The sequence below is a fragment of the Limulus polyphemus genome, unplaced genomic scaffold, assembly GCF_000517525.1.
Source record: "Limulus polyphemus unplaced genomic scaffold, Limulus_polyphemus-2.1.2 Scaffold3633, whole genome shotgun sequence".
In the NCBI taxonomy this organism is placed as follows: Eukaryota; Metazoa; Arthropoda; class Merostomata; order Xiphosura; family Limulidae; genus Limulus; species Limulus polyphemus.
Genome location: NW_013669243.1, coordinates 43,597 through 59,265, shown reverse-complemented (window position 1 = coordinate 59,265; position 15,669 = coordinate 43,597). Strand labels below are relative to the sequence as shown.

The following is a 15,669-nucleotide window of genomic DNA, read 5'->3' as shown; positions in this document are numbered from 1 at the left end:
TCTTAGAGAACGTTTGAATAACCAGTATGTAGGACATATCCAAATGACTCTTAGAGAACGTTTCAATAACCAGTATGTAGGACATATCCAAATGACTCTTAGAGAACGTTTCAATAACCAGTATGTAGGACATACCCAAACAACTCTTAGAGAACATTTTAATAACCAGTATGTAGGACATACCCAAACGACTCTTAGAGAATGTTTCAATAACCAGTATGTAGGACATACCCAAACGACTCTTAGAGAACATTTCAATAACTAGTATGTAGGACATACCCAAACGACTCTTAGAGAACGTTTCAGTAATCATAAGTCGTTAAGTCTCGACACTTCAACCAACCTGTCATTCTGTTAATGATGTTACTCTGCATTGAAACTGACTTTAAAAGTAAAGCAGATAGAGAGATAAAAGAAGCTTATTGTTTAGCTAATTTAAACACTGTTCAAACTAGTGGAATAAATCTAGATCCTGGAATCGGTGATCTTCGATCATTGATTTTGTTCTCTGTCAGAAAAATTATTTTTATTTATTTTTATTTTTCATGTAGTGTGAATTCTCAGTGTTTACCCCTTATCTATCTAATACTAACTGTTCATTTTCTATGTCCATCTTTAGAAATTGATCTGCTTTTTCAGTCAATCTCCATGTGTCACCTTTATATTAGTTTAACAACATTTAGGTATAATTTTCCTTGACTAATCGTAAAGCAAAACATCTCTAACACCTTTTTACTTAATGCTTTCGTTTCCAGCTGTGTTGCACAAGAAATGAGACAATCTTAACAACGGTACATTGAAAAATATACATTTCCTGGAAGCTCAAGTGGCCTTCATGACGTCACCCAACTCCCTTTATATATATAACTCATTCGGTTACACCACCATTCCCTGTTTGCCCCTTAAGAAGAAAGGTCCACCTTTAAAAAGCACTTGTGTTATAGAATTTTTACCTTTTTATCTTAAGAGTATTTATTTGTTAAGAAAATTGTTGTTGTAGAGTTGTTGTAGGAATAAGAATTGTCATAAAACGAATTTTTGTACTTTTATGAAATAAGACTTTATCATATTTTGATGAATTTGTTTATTTTGCATGATGTATGAAGTGAAAACTGGTGTGTTATTAAGATAAACAGTGCAGAAGCTTGTGCTAATCGTTTTACTTAGTATTTGGAATAATAGTTTTTTTTGCTCTTCTGTTTCCAGATTGTGGAATTAATTTACTTAAAAAAATACCAGTTTGATACATACTTAATAATTAGAATTATCTTCTGTTCTAACCTTTATACATGTAAACTAGGCCTTCTCATCAACAATTATTGTCCTGACATACAGAATATAATTCTTAGTATTAAAATGGCAAAGTTATTAAAATTTGACTTTACAAGTGGAAACTTTTGAAAGCTTTCATAGTATGATAATAAAACAATCTTTTGATTTTTACAGCTTATCTTGTACAAATATTAAATGGTAAAATTTTAATTGTAATATTGAAGATTCTTTATTGGATATACAGAAATTGAATAGTTTAAACTCTTCCTTTTGTTTTTCTCAGCCAGGGGACCTAGCTTTAGGAAAACTGTCAAAAACCCAGAGTTCTGAATTTAGCAGTGGAAAGTCAGATAGTAAGTATTTTTTATTTCAAAAACCAGAAGTTATTAAAGCAAATCTTATTGAAAGTTTCAAAAGGAAAAACAGCTAATGATGATGATGATGCTTTGACAACTAGCTGTAATTCTGAAGAAGCTTCAGCTAGTCTAGTGTATCTCTCTTTCTTTTTCAGGTATCATTTGTTTTAAATCTTGAATCAGTATATGTTATGCCCGAGGGTGCTAGTGTCATGTTGGATGATTCAGTTCTAGAATCTTTGTATCTTGCACTTTCTTCTGATATTTCGATCATTGCAGATGCTTTTAGAAATTAACAAAATATTAATGGCCTTCACATTCTTCATATCGTAATGTGGGTGACCTTTTAGTAGGGTCATCTTCCACTTCTCACCTTACTTCTCAAATTCTTGAACTTTGTAATTAGTTAATTGGAGGAGGGGTTTTTCCATGTGGCATTCTGTTTTTAACCATTGACAGTTTTTCTGCTGCGCACACTGTTTTTTCTTATTTGAAACTTTCTTCTTGAGCACAGTTTTCCTTTTCTACAACTTTTGCTGATGTAGTTTCTATTATTACATAGTTCTTATGTTCCTTTGACACCTTAGTACACTATATTGTGCTCCAAGGTACTCATCTCTCAACCTGACATTTTAAATGACCATGAAAGAGTTTCATTTCTGTGTCATTTTATCTTTGTAGCAATTTCACTGTAACTAATTTCCCATTTAGCACCAGCAAGAACTGATTAGGGCTTAGCATCAGGTCTTATTTTTAGTTGTCATCCTTCTTCAAGATAATCAGTTAGTAATGTTTATCCTTTTTCCTTCCTCACCTACGTTTTGGTTGACATCAGCTATTCATTTCTTTCAACCCTACTGAGTGGTCAAGTGTAGAAGTTAGCAAGGTAAGTCTTCTCAATCCCTCAGTGACTCTTTTGTTCCATTCAGACTATTGGGGGAGGGATCATCATCTATAAGTCATTTGTTCATCTGACTTTGGGATCTTAGGATTTAGCATTCTACTTCAGTCTTGTTGTAATGTCTTTTCCATACAATGCAGTTGCATACAAATTATGGATCAAGCAATTTCAAATAGTCTTAAAAAAATCATCTATTACACTTAATTTTCCAGGTTTTTATTCCTGTCTTTTTGTACTTGTGAATAAGTTGGGACGTTGTAGACCTTACTCAATTCAATCTTTACCTGGATACATCTCATCTTGAAAGAACAAATATAAAGTTACAAAAGTTTCTTCATTGAGCCTTGGATGATGAAGGTAGATAATACAGGATGCTTATCTTTATGTCCATATTTATTTGCTATCTTGTCATTTTCTATCAGTTCACTGCCATTTCCTTTGGCACCATGTCTTCCGTTGAGTAGTCAAAGTGTTTACTGATCTTCTCAATTTACTCTACATTGACTTTCATTTCTACATGGATCTTTTGACTTATTGTGACTTTTCCATCCACTCAGTCTCTTACACATTTGATTGAACACCCATTTGACATCCCCCTCTGAGAATCTTCTACTATACTGCCTGCTCACACCCTCCTCCTTGAATATATGTATATATTATTTAATGGGTATCTAGGATGATGAGGTACCCTGCTGAAAGGAATGCCTTTCCTTTTGAGTTTCCTCATTTTGGTCAAATATTTTATGAGGCTCATTTGCTCCACTTAATTCTTCTATGAATTCAGTTCATTGAAATCTACTCTGGATTCTACTCAAGCTGTGCTTGATCACTCTTTCCTTGTTGTGGTCCAGGTTGTTCTCTTTCTGCCTAAGTGCACAACTTTTGGTGAACCATTTGTCCTTATCACTTTCTCTGGTTTCCTTCTCCATCTCAGTATGAGCATTGTCTTTTAGTATTTCAGAGGTAAGTCTACCTGATTTGAATTTTTAGCATTAAAACAGGTATTCATCTCTGAATTACGTTCCCATTCACCTCACCACAACTAGGAGATATGAGGTTTTTTTTTCCATCATGACTGCAAGTAAGAAATTTGGACTTTGGTGAGAAAGCAGAGCTTATGTAGTTCTCCCAACACAGGTGCAATATGTCATGTGGAAGGAAGATGAGAGAGTGGAGAACTCTGGTTAAACTGATGCATGCTTTGCATAGTTTCAAAGATAGGACAGACATGATCATACTTTATTCTTTTTTACTGTCTGTCTTTAATGATACCACTAAAACCATAATAGTGTGTGAAATTTAACCAGTTGTTAGGTTCCTATGATGTCAGCCATTAGATAATATCAACACTTTTGATTTATTATCTGAGCTACTAGGATTTGATAACTTTACCCTTTTTTTTATTCTAATATTTTATTATCTTAAGTGTCTCTTATAATATCCTTAGTAAATATTGCATCAGATGTAAGAAACATGTATGGACAAACTGTATTTCAGTAAATTCTGCAGAAATGAATCTTTTCTTTATATGACACATTTCTTTGAAGCATAAGTATTGTGGCAACCACTGTTTTTTATTTAATGGAAGTTCTTCTAGAATTAGGCCTGATGATATGGATCCTTAGTTTATTTGAGGTTTGGAAAATTGGTTTAAATATTTTTTTATTTTGATTCTGTGTGAGCTCTAGGTAATCTCAGAATTACCCAAGTGATATATTAAAATCTTACTTCCAAGTGGTACTTTAAAGTTTATTTGATGCTTAAAAGGTACTAAATGAGTACTAAAAAAGTTACCTAGTTTCACTATTTTGTCAGAATAGTAGATATTAAAGAATAACTTTAACAACAAAATTTTTAATAATTCATAGACAAGACACAGTTTCATAATATTTTATTATTTGTTCCACATGGTTTACTGAAGAAACATTACAAGAAAAGGTGAAAAATATCTTTAGCAATTTGGAATCTTAATTGCATTAAATTATCTTTACTACTAAGTTAAGCTGGGTTAAAAAACTTCAAAGCAATTTCTATCAAAAGTTTCAAAGGATTAATTTTGTAGTTTTAGTAATTTATTGTATGTTCCCAATGAATTGTTTCTTGGTAATTGGTTGTATATAGAAGCTTTAAAAGAACAATTGTTCACTTGATGCATGATGGAAAATATATTAAGATGTCATTTTGTAGTTTTGTAATTTATTGTATGTTCCCAATGAATTGTTTCTTGGTAATCGGTTGTATATAGAAGCTTTAAAAGAACAATTGTTCACTTGATGCATGATGGAAAATATATTAAGATGTCATTTTGCTATCATGTGGATTATGTGCTGTGCAATTGAGAGTAATTTATATGTTCATAAGTTGTTTAATGAGGTACTTCAATGAGTTTGCACCCACTCTATTAACATAAATTATATCATAAGATGCAGTACTTTTTTGACACACACACACAAACAAAAGTCCAGAAAGTTTTACTAACATATTGGAAATTAATGTTGTTTTTTGCAGTATCAACAGTCTCAGAACAAGATAGGCCATTTTTGGTAAGCAAATTTTAGATCAATTAAAAACTAGTAATAAACTTAAACCAAAGATGTGTATAAGATTTTTAGAATTTGTGGAATATATTTTATTTTAATAAACATATCAGTAGGAGGAACTATACTTCTTTATATAATACTTCCACTTTGATAAGTGTGACTGTTCAATCAAATATTATAAGTTGACAATCACGGTGTGTTCAAAAGTCTTATAACAGTTGGGGGAAAAAATCCTTTACCTTTTTCTCTAATATATCATTGTTAAGTATGCATTTAACCTAGACGATTGTTACAAAATTTTTTATTGTAAATATGAAACTTGTGTTTATGAACAAGTTATATTATTATTGTTTTTTCTTTTTCTCATCATGTCATGCCTAATGGTGCGGTCCAGTGGTTTTGAAGTAATTTTTGCTTGCTGACCCCCTTTTTTAAAATTATTATCATTATCAAGGAGCTAAGACAATACAACAACCATTTTCCTTGCTTGCTGAACCCCCATTTTAAAAAAAAAATAGTATTATTATCATTAAGGAAGTAAGACAACATAACAACCATTTTCCTTGCTTGTTGAACCCCCCCCCCCCATTTTTTTGAAATTATTATTAAGGAGCTAAGACAATATAACAACCATCTTTTTTCATGCTGACTCCCCCTCCCCCTTTTTAATTATTTTTAAGGAGCTGAGACAATATAAAAACGTTTTTTTGTTTTTGTTTGCTGACTCCCCCCCCCCCTCCACCATTTTTGAAAATTATTATTAAGGAGCGAGAACAATATAACAACAATTTATGCTTTTACCCCATCAAGAGTAGTTTAAATTATTAGCTAATCTGGTCATACTATATGACAAGCAGGGTGAAGTGAAGCTCATTTTCCTGAACATCCCCCCCCCCCATTAGATTTGGCTTTGAGTTCAAGGTTGAATGGTTTATAATCGAAATTCCTGCAAAGGTAATAAAGATTGTCTTTTCTCACAGAATCACAGTACCAGTGGGGGATTTTGCTCTACTCCCTATTCTGATGGTTTTGCTGGATTTCGACATCCTTCATACAGTCCTCACATGCGATGTTCAATGCCGAACGTAAATCTTCACCTGTCTAATGAGCCACCTAGGGTATAAAAATTTATAATTGTAATTAATGGTTTAAATGTTTTCAGTAATGACCTAATAAAGCATATGAATAATATCCAGATTATTTAACACTCAAATGTTTTTTTATAAATTTTTCATGTAATGAAGGTTTACTTTCAGATATATTACACATTTCTAAACAAAACTATGAGGTTAGAATTTCATGAGTTTATACCTGTTGCATAATGGTATTTAAAATACATTGCTTGAATGTGTACAACCAGTAAATGTACAGAGTATTATGTGAGACTTAGAATTGAGGAATACACATTATGTGTCACTTGATTTGAGAAAGACATTTAAGTAACATATATTACTAAAATTGAGGAATGCAGTTAGAGTTATATTATGTTTTATAAATGCTTTTAGTAGTTTTGTTATAAGAGATGAGGAATACACTTAAAGAGTTATATTAGGTTTGAGGAATGCTTTGAAATAGCTTACATCAAAGGAATAGAGAAATGTACTAAATATTAGTATTTAAACTTGGAAAATAATGTGACACCTCAGAAAACATAATAACTTATTAAGTACTGTATTGAATAATGTGGTTTTAGTGGAGATTAGATTTGCTTATGAATGTTTTTCTTTGCAGCTTTATCCTTATCATTTGTTAATCATATCCAACTATCGTCTCCCTCCTGATGTAGATCGATGCCACTTAGAGGTAAGTCAAGTATGTCTGTATATGATCATTCTTGTTTTTAATTTCTTCCAGGATATCTGTCATTACTAAGTAACCATCTGTGAACAGGATCTTTGTGTGATAATTACAAACAACCCTCATTGATCCTTGGAAGTACAAATTTGTAAAATTAAGTTTTTAAGACTCGAAGCATGTGGACATTATAAAATATTGATACTATACGTTAATACGTAACACAAAGTGTTTTCACAAAAGTGATTTCAAATTGCACAAAACAGTCAGTACTCTTTTCATTTATGCTTAAAAAAATGGAGTTTTTAATGAAAAGATTTAGTGTACTGTAGACCTGATGCTTCATTGGTTAGTGAGCATAAACCTCATTGATACAGGTAGTCAGACAGGAGAACTGGATTGAAGATAGAGTACAAAGATTTTCATATTGAGATAGAAAGTTGACCTGTAGAAGCAACTTAATTATAAGATGCACTGTAATATTTTTCTAAATGTGTAAATATCTGATCTGATGCTTAAGATCTTAAGTAAAATTGAAACCTTATACTCTTATTTTGAATGAGTGGGTTAAAAAATTACCTGTTAATTCTACATAGGTTATACAATATGGGGTATCAAAGTTATGTGAAATAATAAATATAAAAAAAAAGGTCTTTTAAAACTCTGAATAACAATAACTTTCAATCAGAGTGAGCTATTTATTTAGAGCAAAACTAGAAATCAAGCTGGCCAGCAGTAGAATTAATTAAATATACATTTTTGTACGTTTATAATAATCAAGATTATAATGCATTTTTTCATTAGTTGGTTACCCTAGCTAATAATAATAATATTTTTGGCTGTAAACTTAATAATATCTCATGAGTTTTGGTCAGTGTAGGAGATTTCGGTCAGTCCTAAATACAAATTCTAAGGTAATAATGAAAAATGTATAATTGGGTATATTATTTATCAAATATATTGTATACCATTAATTGTCCCAAAAGATAATTATTCAGCATGATAGAGGTAATTTCCTAGGCCTACAAAGATACGTCACTTACATTTTTTATGTTATTTTATATAACACCTTTCCCTCTGAATAAGCATTAAAATGTGTATCATGTGCTAACTGATGCAACCTGTCAAGCCAAGATTAAGTGGTATTTGGTAACCATAGTGAATCATAAGAGGTCAAGTGTCCCAAATATTTGACTCCCCGAACAAGGAAATGTTTTCATCTCTATAGGTAGTTCCCACCTTTCATTATGAGATCAGACCAAACAATGATAGCTGTAGGACCAATGTCAATTTACATGTTACAAAGCTTCCCTTTATTGAATCCATTTACTCATGAACTGGATTATTTAAATAATGCACCACTTATATCAATATGTGTAGATGGTGTATTCTCATCCTGAGGATACCATTTCCTTGGTTTATTCATCACAGTCTGATGTAACATTAGGATTTCTATGCTCATGAAAGCTTCCTCTTTTGTGTCATCCTTTGGGAGCATTTTATATTTTCTGGAGGCTTTGGTCTGCAGTTCTTGGCAATATGTCATCTTAGGTTCCAATTGAGAGACCTTCTGTCCTGTAGTTTATTTATTTAATACTCAGTTAACAGTTGTCTAAGAAATCCCTTGAGTTCTTCTAGACTTCCATCAGAAAGAGAGTTAATGTTTCTACACTGTTTAATCTGATAATCTTGTAGTTTCTGAATATTGCCTTCCAGTGTTTATCCATACATTTAATTGATTCAAGTTCTGTAACAAATTTGACATCTTCCTGTAAACTGTACACCTACCTGCTATCACTTAATTGCATATTCTTATCCACTGTAGCATCTGTGATTTGGTTGTATGCCCATGAAGCTATCATTTCACAAGGAAATACTGAATAAAGTAATTGGGTCATTTTTCAAAATGTTCAATAACTTCATATAATATCTAATCTTTCTATTTACCTCTGCTCCCAAAGTTTGCTTTAGAAACTTACATCTGATGTGACACTCCAAATCTATAAAATAAAGTGGCTACCAATCCTTCTCTATTTCTTAATTTTGTTATAATCCTTCTGCACATTTCCTATGACTTCCTCAATCTTGTATTCGATGAAATTTAATTTTGTCTGTACATCTTATCTTATGTTCTATTCATTTAATTCTTCTCTTATTTGCCTGTCTCTTTCTTTTTCATCTTCTTTTAATTTTCACTCTTTCCTTTTTTTGCTTATCTTTTTACTGTTTCATAATTTCCAGCTAATTTTTGATCTCACTTTGAGCATATATGGTTGTCTTCAAGTAAAGTATATCTGTATTTTATCTTACTTAGATCAAAATAATCCCACTTCTACCACTAGTGTTGTAACAGTTTATATTGCTGGGTGGGTTGTTTGGGATTATTTGTTAACCAAATAATGCAAAGTCTAGTCCACATAATGATTGACCTAACAAAAGTGTTTTAATTCTTTGAGAAGTTCAACATAACTAATGATTGGCTGAAGTTCACAAGTAACAATGACATTCATTTACTGATGTTTGTTGTACATATAGTAGTTTTTGTATCTATTACTTTCTTAAAACACAAGCTCAGTTTTCAAACCAATGAACTAGTATAACTAATTGGCTAAGTAAGATTATATAATATATGGCTGATGATTATTTTTGTGATTATGTAAAAGAGATTCATTCCCTTTATCTCTGTGCTATTCATCAAGTGGTGTAGGAAGGAGTTGCAAAGTAGGGTGCTTGGCTAGACATGCAGATTTTACAATGAAAGATTGAAAGTATTAGGAACTGGTGAATGCAACTCCCGTGCTGCCAAAGGCAGCTCAATCTAGGGGGGTCTGGGAGCATGCCCCCCAGAAAAATAATATAATAAAATAACTTACAGTTGCTATATAAGCAAAATACATAAAAGTGGGGATGCTACAGCGCCCCTGGTTCCGACACCTCTGGAATCATCTGTTAGCATACATTTTTGTAATTCAATAACCTTTTTTATCTGCTTGATTGCACTTTATTATTTTGTTTTATTTAAGTGACTTCTTTTGTACATGAGCATTTTGACTTTGCTCATCTAATACCTCTTGCTTTTAACTCATGCTGTTGATCTCCTTTTTTGTGTTTCAGTGGTCAATAAATAATAATGATACAGGACATTGATAATGTTTCAATATCTGTATAATTTACAGCGTCATCTATCCAATGAAGAGTTTCAGCATATCTTCCACATGGCTCGTCTTCAATTCTACCGCTTGCCAGAGTGGCGGAGGAATGAGTTAAAGCGGCGAGTCAAACTGTATTAGGGATCAAGGCTTATGATTAGCAGATTCTCTCTTAGAGCTATCAAAAAAAAAAAAGGTGAAGCCAGGATATGATTAATCAAACTCTTGATTACCAGTCATCGTAGATTTGTTCTGTTGTAGTTTCATGCTGTCAAACAAGTGAAAAATAGAAGTCGTTTTCTGCTCTAGGGCGAAGATAGTTATTGAGAAGAGGCTTTTAACTGAAGGCAGGCCTTTTGTTCTTTTTATAAAAACATTGTAGTTTAGGCCTATTGTTGTTTAGTATGTAGTACCTGGATGTTCCTAAGTGTTACTAGCTAATTTGTTTTAAAACTAAAAGTTTCCTTATTTACTTCTTCATTATGTACTATACATTTTACACAGATATTTGAAGTATTTGTTATTTAAGAATTTTTCATGTTAACCAATAAGTACTTTGAGGAAAAAAACTTAATGTGAAATTCTTAATTGTACTGGAAATAGATTATACATTTTTCTACCCAGGAATTATTATTATTTGTTAAGTATTATAACCTACAACACTTTTATTAGAATAAGATATTTATTCTGGGATATATTCTATTAATGAAATTTTTTTTTTTTCTTTGTGATTAAAGTGTTCCAAATCTCTACTGGCATTACTTTAATTGTTGGTAAAATAATAGATTGAACTGTATATTTAAGCCATTAAGATGCTTTTGTCATTATATGAGTATTTATTTTTATTGGCAGACATATTATGTACTACTGTCTTAAAGATAAAAGTCTTAACTGTTTCATGTAGTGGAATATAAAATGTGTTAAATGAATAACAATAGTTGTCATAAAGCAGTGTTTCTGCAAATATTGTAATGAATTCATGAAGGACATTTAAAACCTGTCTTCCTCACATATAATGAACTTAAGAGTCATTTATTCAGTCAGTTTTTATGACATCTATCTCACAGCTTGCTCTGATGGTCCTTTAACTTTTTACTTAAATAAGCCTATTTTGTTATATTGTGTCCTATACGTTCTTTTTATCTCTCCTTATTTTATTTATTGTATTATGATAAAACTCATTTTCTTGTGGAATGATACAAAATTAGATAATTACAAAATATATTCACTTTTTTGAACATGTGTGTTTTAGTCTTAAGTAAAAAATTCATCGTGAGTCAATGTTATAGCCCATTTGGTGTCACTACTGTTTGTGCAGAAACTTTTTCATTTGAAACATATAAGTTGTACTAAGTTACCACAAGTAATTAATGGATGAATTTATTTACTTAAATCGTCTTTTTTCAGTCATGTTAATTGAAGATAAGAAATTTTACCAATAAAGCTTCATTATTATTGTTATATATATATAATAATAATGAAGCTTTATTGGTAAAATATATATATATATATTTTTTGGTAGGGAATTTCTGTCTTGTATCATGTGGCTTACTGCTGATGTAGCAGCTTTATTTTGAAGGGGTGTGTTCTTTACAGTACAACTTAAATTTCATTATGTGGGTGATTCACAACAGAAATATTGAATAATGTACTTCCAAAAAGCTGATACAATTTAAGTAATCATTTATCAAGTTTTATTTATTAACATTATATTTTAGATAGTGCATATATCCATGATTAGGTAATGATAAATTTGAAAAATATATTTTGTACGATATTTTAAAAAATTCATTACGTATATATAAGATTTTGTGGAGCATATAATAAGAGTACTTGCCACCAGGTGCATCAAAAAAAAGGTTTCAACTCAGGTATAAGACAACTTTAACAATGTTGAATTATACAGTGTCAAATTTAGAACATCATTCCCATACAGCTGGCTTAATAATACTTCCATTTTGTCGCACAATTTCAGTAAACGGGAATAAAAAGTATATATGTGTGGGTGTGCATATATAATTTATTGGAAACACAACCTTATTTATTTAAGTAGTTAATTAAACATTTAAAACCATAGTTGATTTTATTTTTTTTGAAGTGGCACCACATTTTTTATCTGATCATGATCAGGGCTGATGAGAGGGAGTGGGGGGCAGCTGCCTTGGGACCCAAGGCCTGTTGAGGGGCCTGGCAGTGGGATATTCCAAAGCTCACTAGAAATGCATACTGATTATTGAGCTCAAATTGCTACTGCTTTTTCATGTATTCGTGAAGAAATGTGTCACCTAAATTTATTTTATGAAAAATCAGCGAAACTTAATAAACAGAATGAAAGGGGGCCCGATGATATTACTGACCCCGGAGTCTGGGCTGGCTCTCGACGCCCCTGCTCATGACCCATAATTTGGTGCTACTTATAACTGCCGCTTCTCTTCTATTTTAATGCTCCCTGGTGGATGAATGGTAAGCTTGAGGGTCTGTAATGCTAAAAATTCAGGTTCGATCCCAGCATGGGAATAGCGTAAATCAGGTCTGCTACACCGTATGTGCCATGTTATTGAGGTTTTAACACGGTGCAAATTTATATGACTATATCGTTCGTTTTGATTTACCTTTATTTTGTTGAATAAAAAAACGTTGTTGTTGGCATGATGAAAACATTTTGTTCACATCAGTCTCATCTAAGAAGTTCTTTTCTTTTCTTTTGATATTTCTCAATTCCAGGTATAGCATGCTTTACAATATTATTTATACAAATTGAATAATATTTATTACTGAACCACACTTGCTTGTATTTTAACACCCTGACCCTTTATCCTTGATACGAATAAATTCAAAGAATAAGACAATCGGGGATTGCAAGTCCCCACTTGTATATGTTTTATGTCATGTGTCAAACGTTTTACTGGTATATTGTGTACCTGTGTCCAAGAGTACGCGACAACTAATTCGGTTAGTTTAAAACAAGAGCGAAAACCGTTTCGGTGAAACGTAACTGTTCACAGAGTTAACAATCTAAACTCGTTTTATGGAAGAAAAATAGAGATCGCACGTTGTTCCCAAAATTGATAGTCATGGTGTCGGGTTTCACTGTTGTTAATACTTTATTATCATCTTTCTAAAAAAATACCCATAAAACTATAATATTATTAAGAGAAGATAAAGGAAAAGCGTATAATCAAACTTACTGTAAGTGTATTATGAAATTCAATCTCGAAGCAAAGGTTTGTAAGATAAATATGTCATGCATATTGCTAACTTTAGTTACAACAGTACCCCTTTCTCCAAGTGGTTTTTCTACCTCGAACAGACGCCGCTGTAATAAAATCTTTACACGCAATGCATTCTGGGTTCTCAAAACGTACTTTTTTTTCTTCTTTTTTTTTTGCTAGAACGTTACATGTGGTCGCTGTTCATACATAAATCAGTTTCGAAATAATTTTCGATCCGCTTTCAGCTGTAGTCTTAACACATGTTATGGTGAGGTTTGATTTCTGATACTTTGAACATAAAAAAAAGTATGATTCAAAAATGTAAGATCTTCATCGTGGTTTAATATTTTAATTACGTATATAAATGAAAATTTACTTTTTTTTGCAGTTGTATTAATTTACACTTAATTTGAATATCTCACAAACACAAATTGAGGTTTGAGAGCCGCTTTATAATCTACAAATAACCTAACCAGTTCCGATACGAACGTGGTTGGTATTAAAAATGCCCATCTTTTTTTTCTTCGATGACCCAATATTTGTTCAAATTTTTACAACTTAAAATGGAGAAGCTGACTACATATACTCATAGAAATAAAGGGTAGTTTATTTGTTATCCAAGAAATTGTTACGGAAAACACGATGCTACTCTCGCTGTGATGGTCCTGAGAGCCAAAAAACAACAACAACAAAAAAAAACTTGATGTGCTGCAACGTTTCAGTGCTTAAACTTCTTTGGTGTAAGCTATTTTTCTGTGAGTTTCGAATAAATGTTTAAAGTGAATTTTTACCTACACATATGAGAGAGAGAGAGAGAAAGCATCTTTTTCGTCCTATTTCACTGCGGTTAGTTGAACGGTTAAACTTGTAGAGAGTAGACATTTTGTAACGTAAGTGTGGCTGGAAGCTTTACCTTGGTAGTAGTGGATCTCTACACACCAGACTTAACGCGATTTTACCTAAGTCCTAGGGCGATACGATATTTTCTCAACAAAATTGCAAATCATACCAGTGGCGATTCACTTGCGATGCGACAGCTTGGAAAACTGCCAGGTGCTTGACAAATTGCTGACGTACATTTAAAATGGCTGACACACATAAGGGGAAGAGCGTTTTGCAGTAGCTAAAGCTGAATATACATACCAGCCAAACCCAATTTCTTTGAAATGGACTTCCATATAATTTCTTTTACTTTAGTTCAATGTTTTTGTCATTTAGCTCTGGGTATTTTTGTATTTTCTAATACTATTTCAACCATGTGGACCACGTGCATTAAAGCTATCCTCCCCAAGTTGTTGCGCCAAGAATCGCAAAAATTAGGGTTCAGTTCTTTTTCGCATCGTGCCATTATCGCCCTGACAGCGCCCCCATGTTACTCGTCTGTTGTTTCCCGTTTTGTGTGAGAGGTACTTATCAAAAGTATAAGATGTTTTTTTCGCATCGCATCAGATGTGTATACCTAGATGAATCTTAGAATAAAAAATGCGGAACTGACGAAATCTTTTGTACCAAACTTTCTTTAAAAAATTACCTCTGTCCATTGAGAGAACTTCAAATTAGTTAAATGTGTAAAAAAAATAAAATGAATAATATATCTGGAAATTTCTAATAATAAATAAGTAATAAAATTTTTCTGAAGATATTTACACAAGCTGTAATACGAATAAATTAACAATTACGAATGTTATTAATGATCATTTAATAAAAAACGGCCTAGTTAAATTTGTATGCATATAGGCGTAATATAACTTTAAGTATAGTTGACATATTTTGCCAGGAAAATTTTTATGACGTATTTAATTTTTTTTAATGGTAAGATTGGCTTTTAAGGCCTACAGATATTTCACAAGAAGCTTCATAAGAAGTTTTGTAATTGTTTACGATATTTGTCATACTTACAATTACTAGTCGTTCTTGCTAACTAGAGATTGCAGTGTGATTGAATAATTAAAGTTTTTGTTTGCTGTTTGATGCTTTTGAAATACTTTTGGTCTTCTAGTGAACCTTCTCGATTTCACTTTTGAAGAAAAAAACGACATAAGCAAGTTTGTATTTGTTCGTTTATTTGTTTGTTTGCATGTAAAATAAAAGTTTAATTCATTTTTTTGTCTTCGTGAAATTTATTTATTTATATTTTACTAAATTTCACCTGTTACACGGGACGAGTTTGTAAACGAACTTGCCAAGTTATTAATAACGCAGGCATGCGAATTTAAACTTCGTAAAAGTTGTTTTGGTTTTAATAACGGATTTTCTATAAATCAGTTATGCAGATTTCGAAAATAATATTATTGTTTTTTTACTATCGCGTAAGGATTTTTTACAAATCGGGAAGAAGAAAAAACTTACTTATATCAAATTATTATTTCGTTACCACGATGAACATGTTTTATTATTACGTTTGATAAAAATACAAACAAACTGAAAAAAAAGGGAAGAACAATG

General features: G+C 31.7%; 1 protein-coding gene across 1 annotated transcript in view; it reads left to right on the top strand.

The window, feature by feature from the left end:
* The window catches only part of LOC106469727 (actin-binding LIM protein 3-like), a gene marked incomplete at its 5' end in the record, with an annotated part of 67,038 nt that extends 51,741 nt beyond the window's left edge, over positions 1-15,297 (top strand). Inside the window, 5 exons of the mRNA XM_013930238.2 lie at positions 1,556-1,625; positions 5,038-5,072; positions 6,050-6,187; positions 6,801-6,872; positions 10,040-15,297. Coding sequence (XP_013785692.1) covers positions 1,556-1,625; positions 5,038-5,072; positions 6,050-6,187; positions 6,801-6,872; positions 10,040-10,153 — 429 coding nt within the window. The remainder of the gene's footprint in view (positions 1-1,555; positions 1,626-5,037; positions 5,073-6,049; positions 6,188-6,800; positions 6,873-10,039) is intronic.
* Positions 15,298-15,669: the final 372 nt, after the last annotated feature.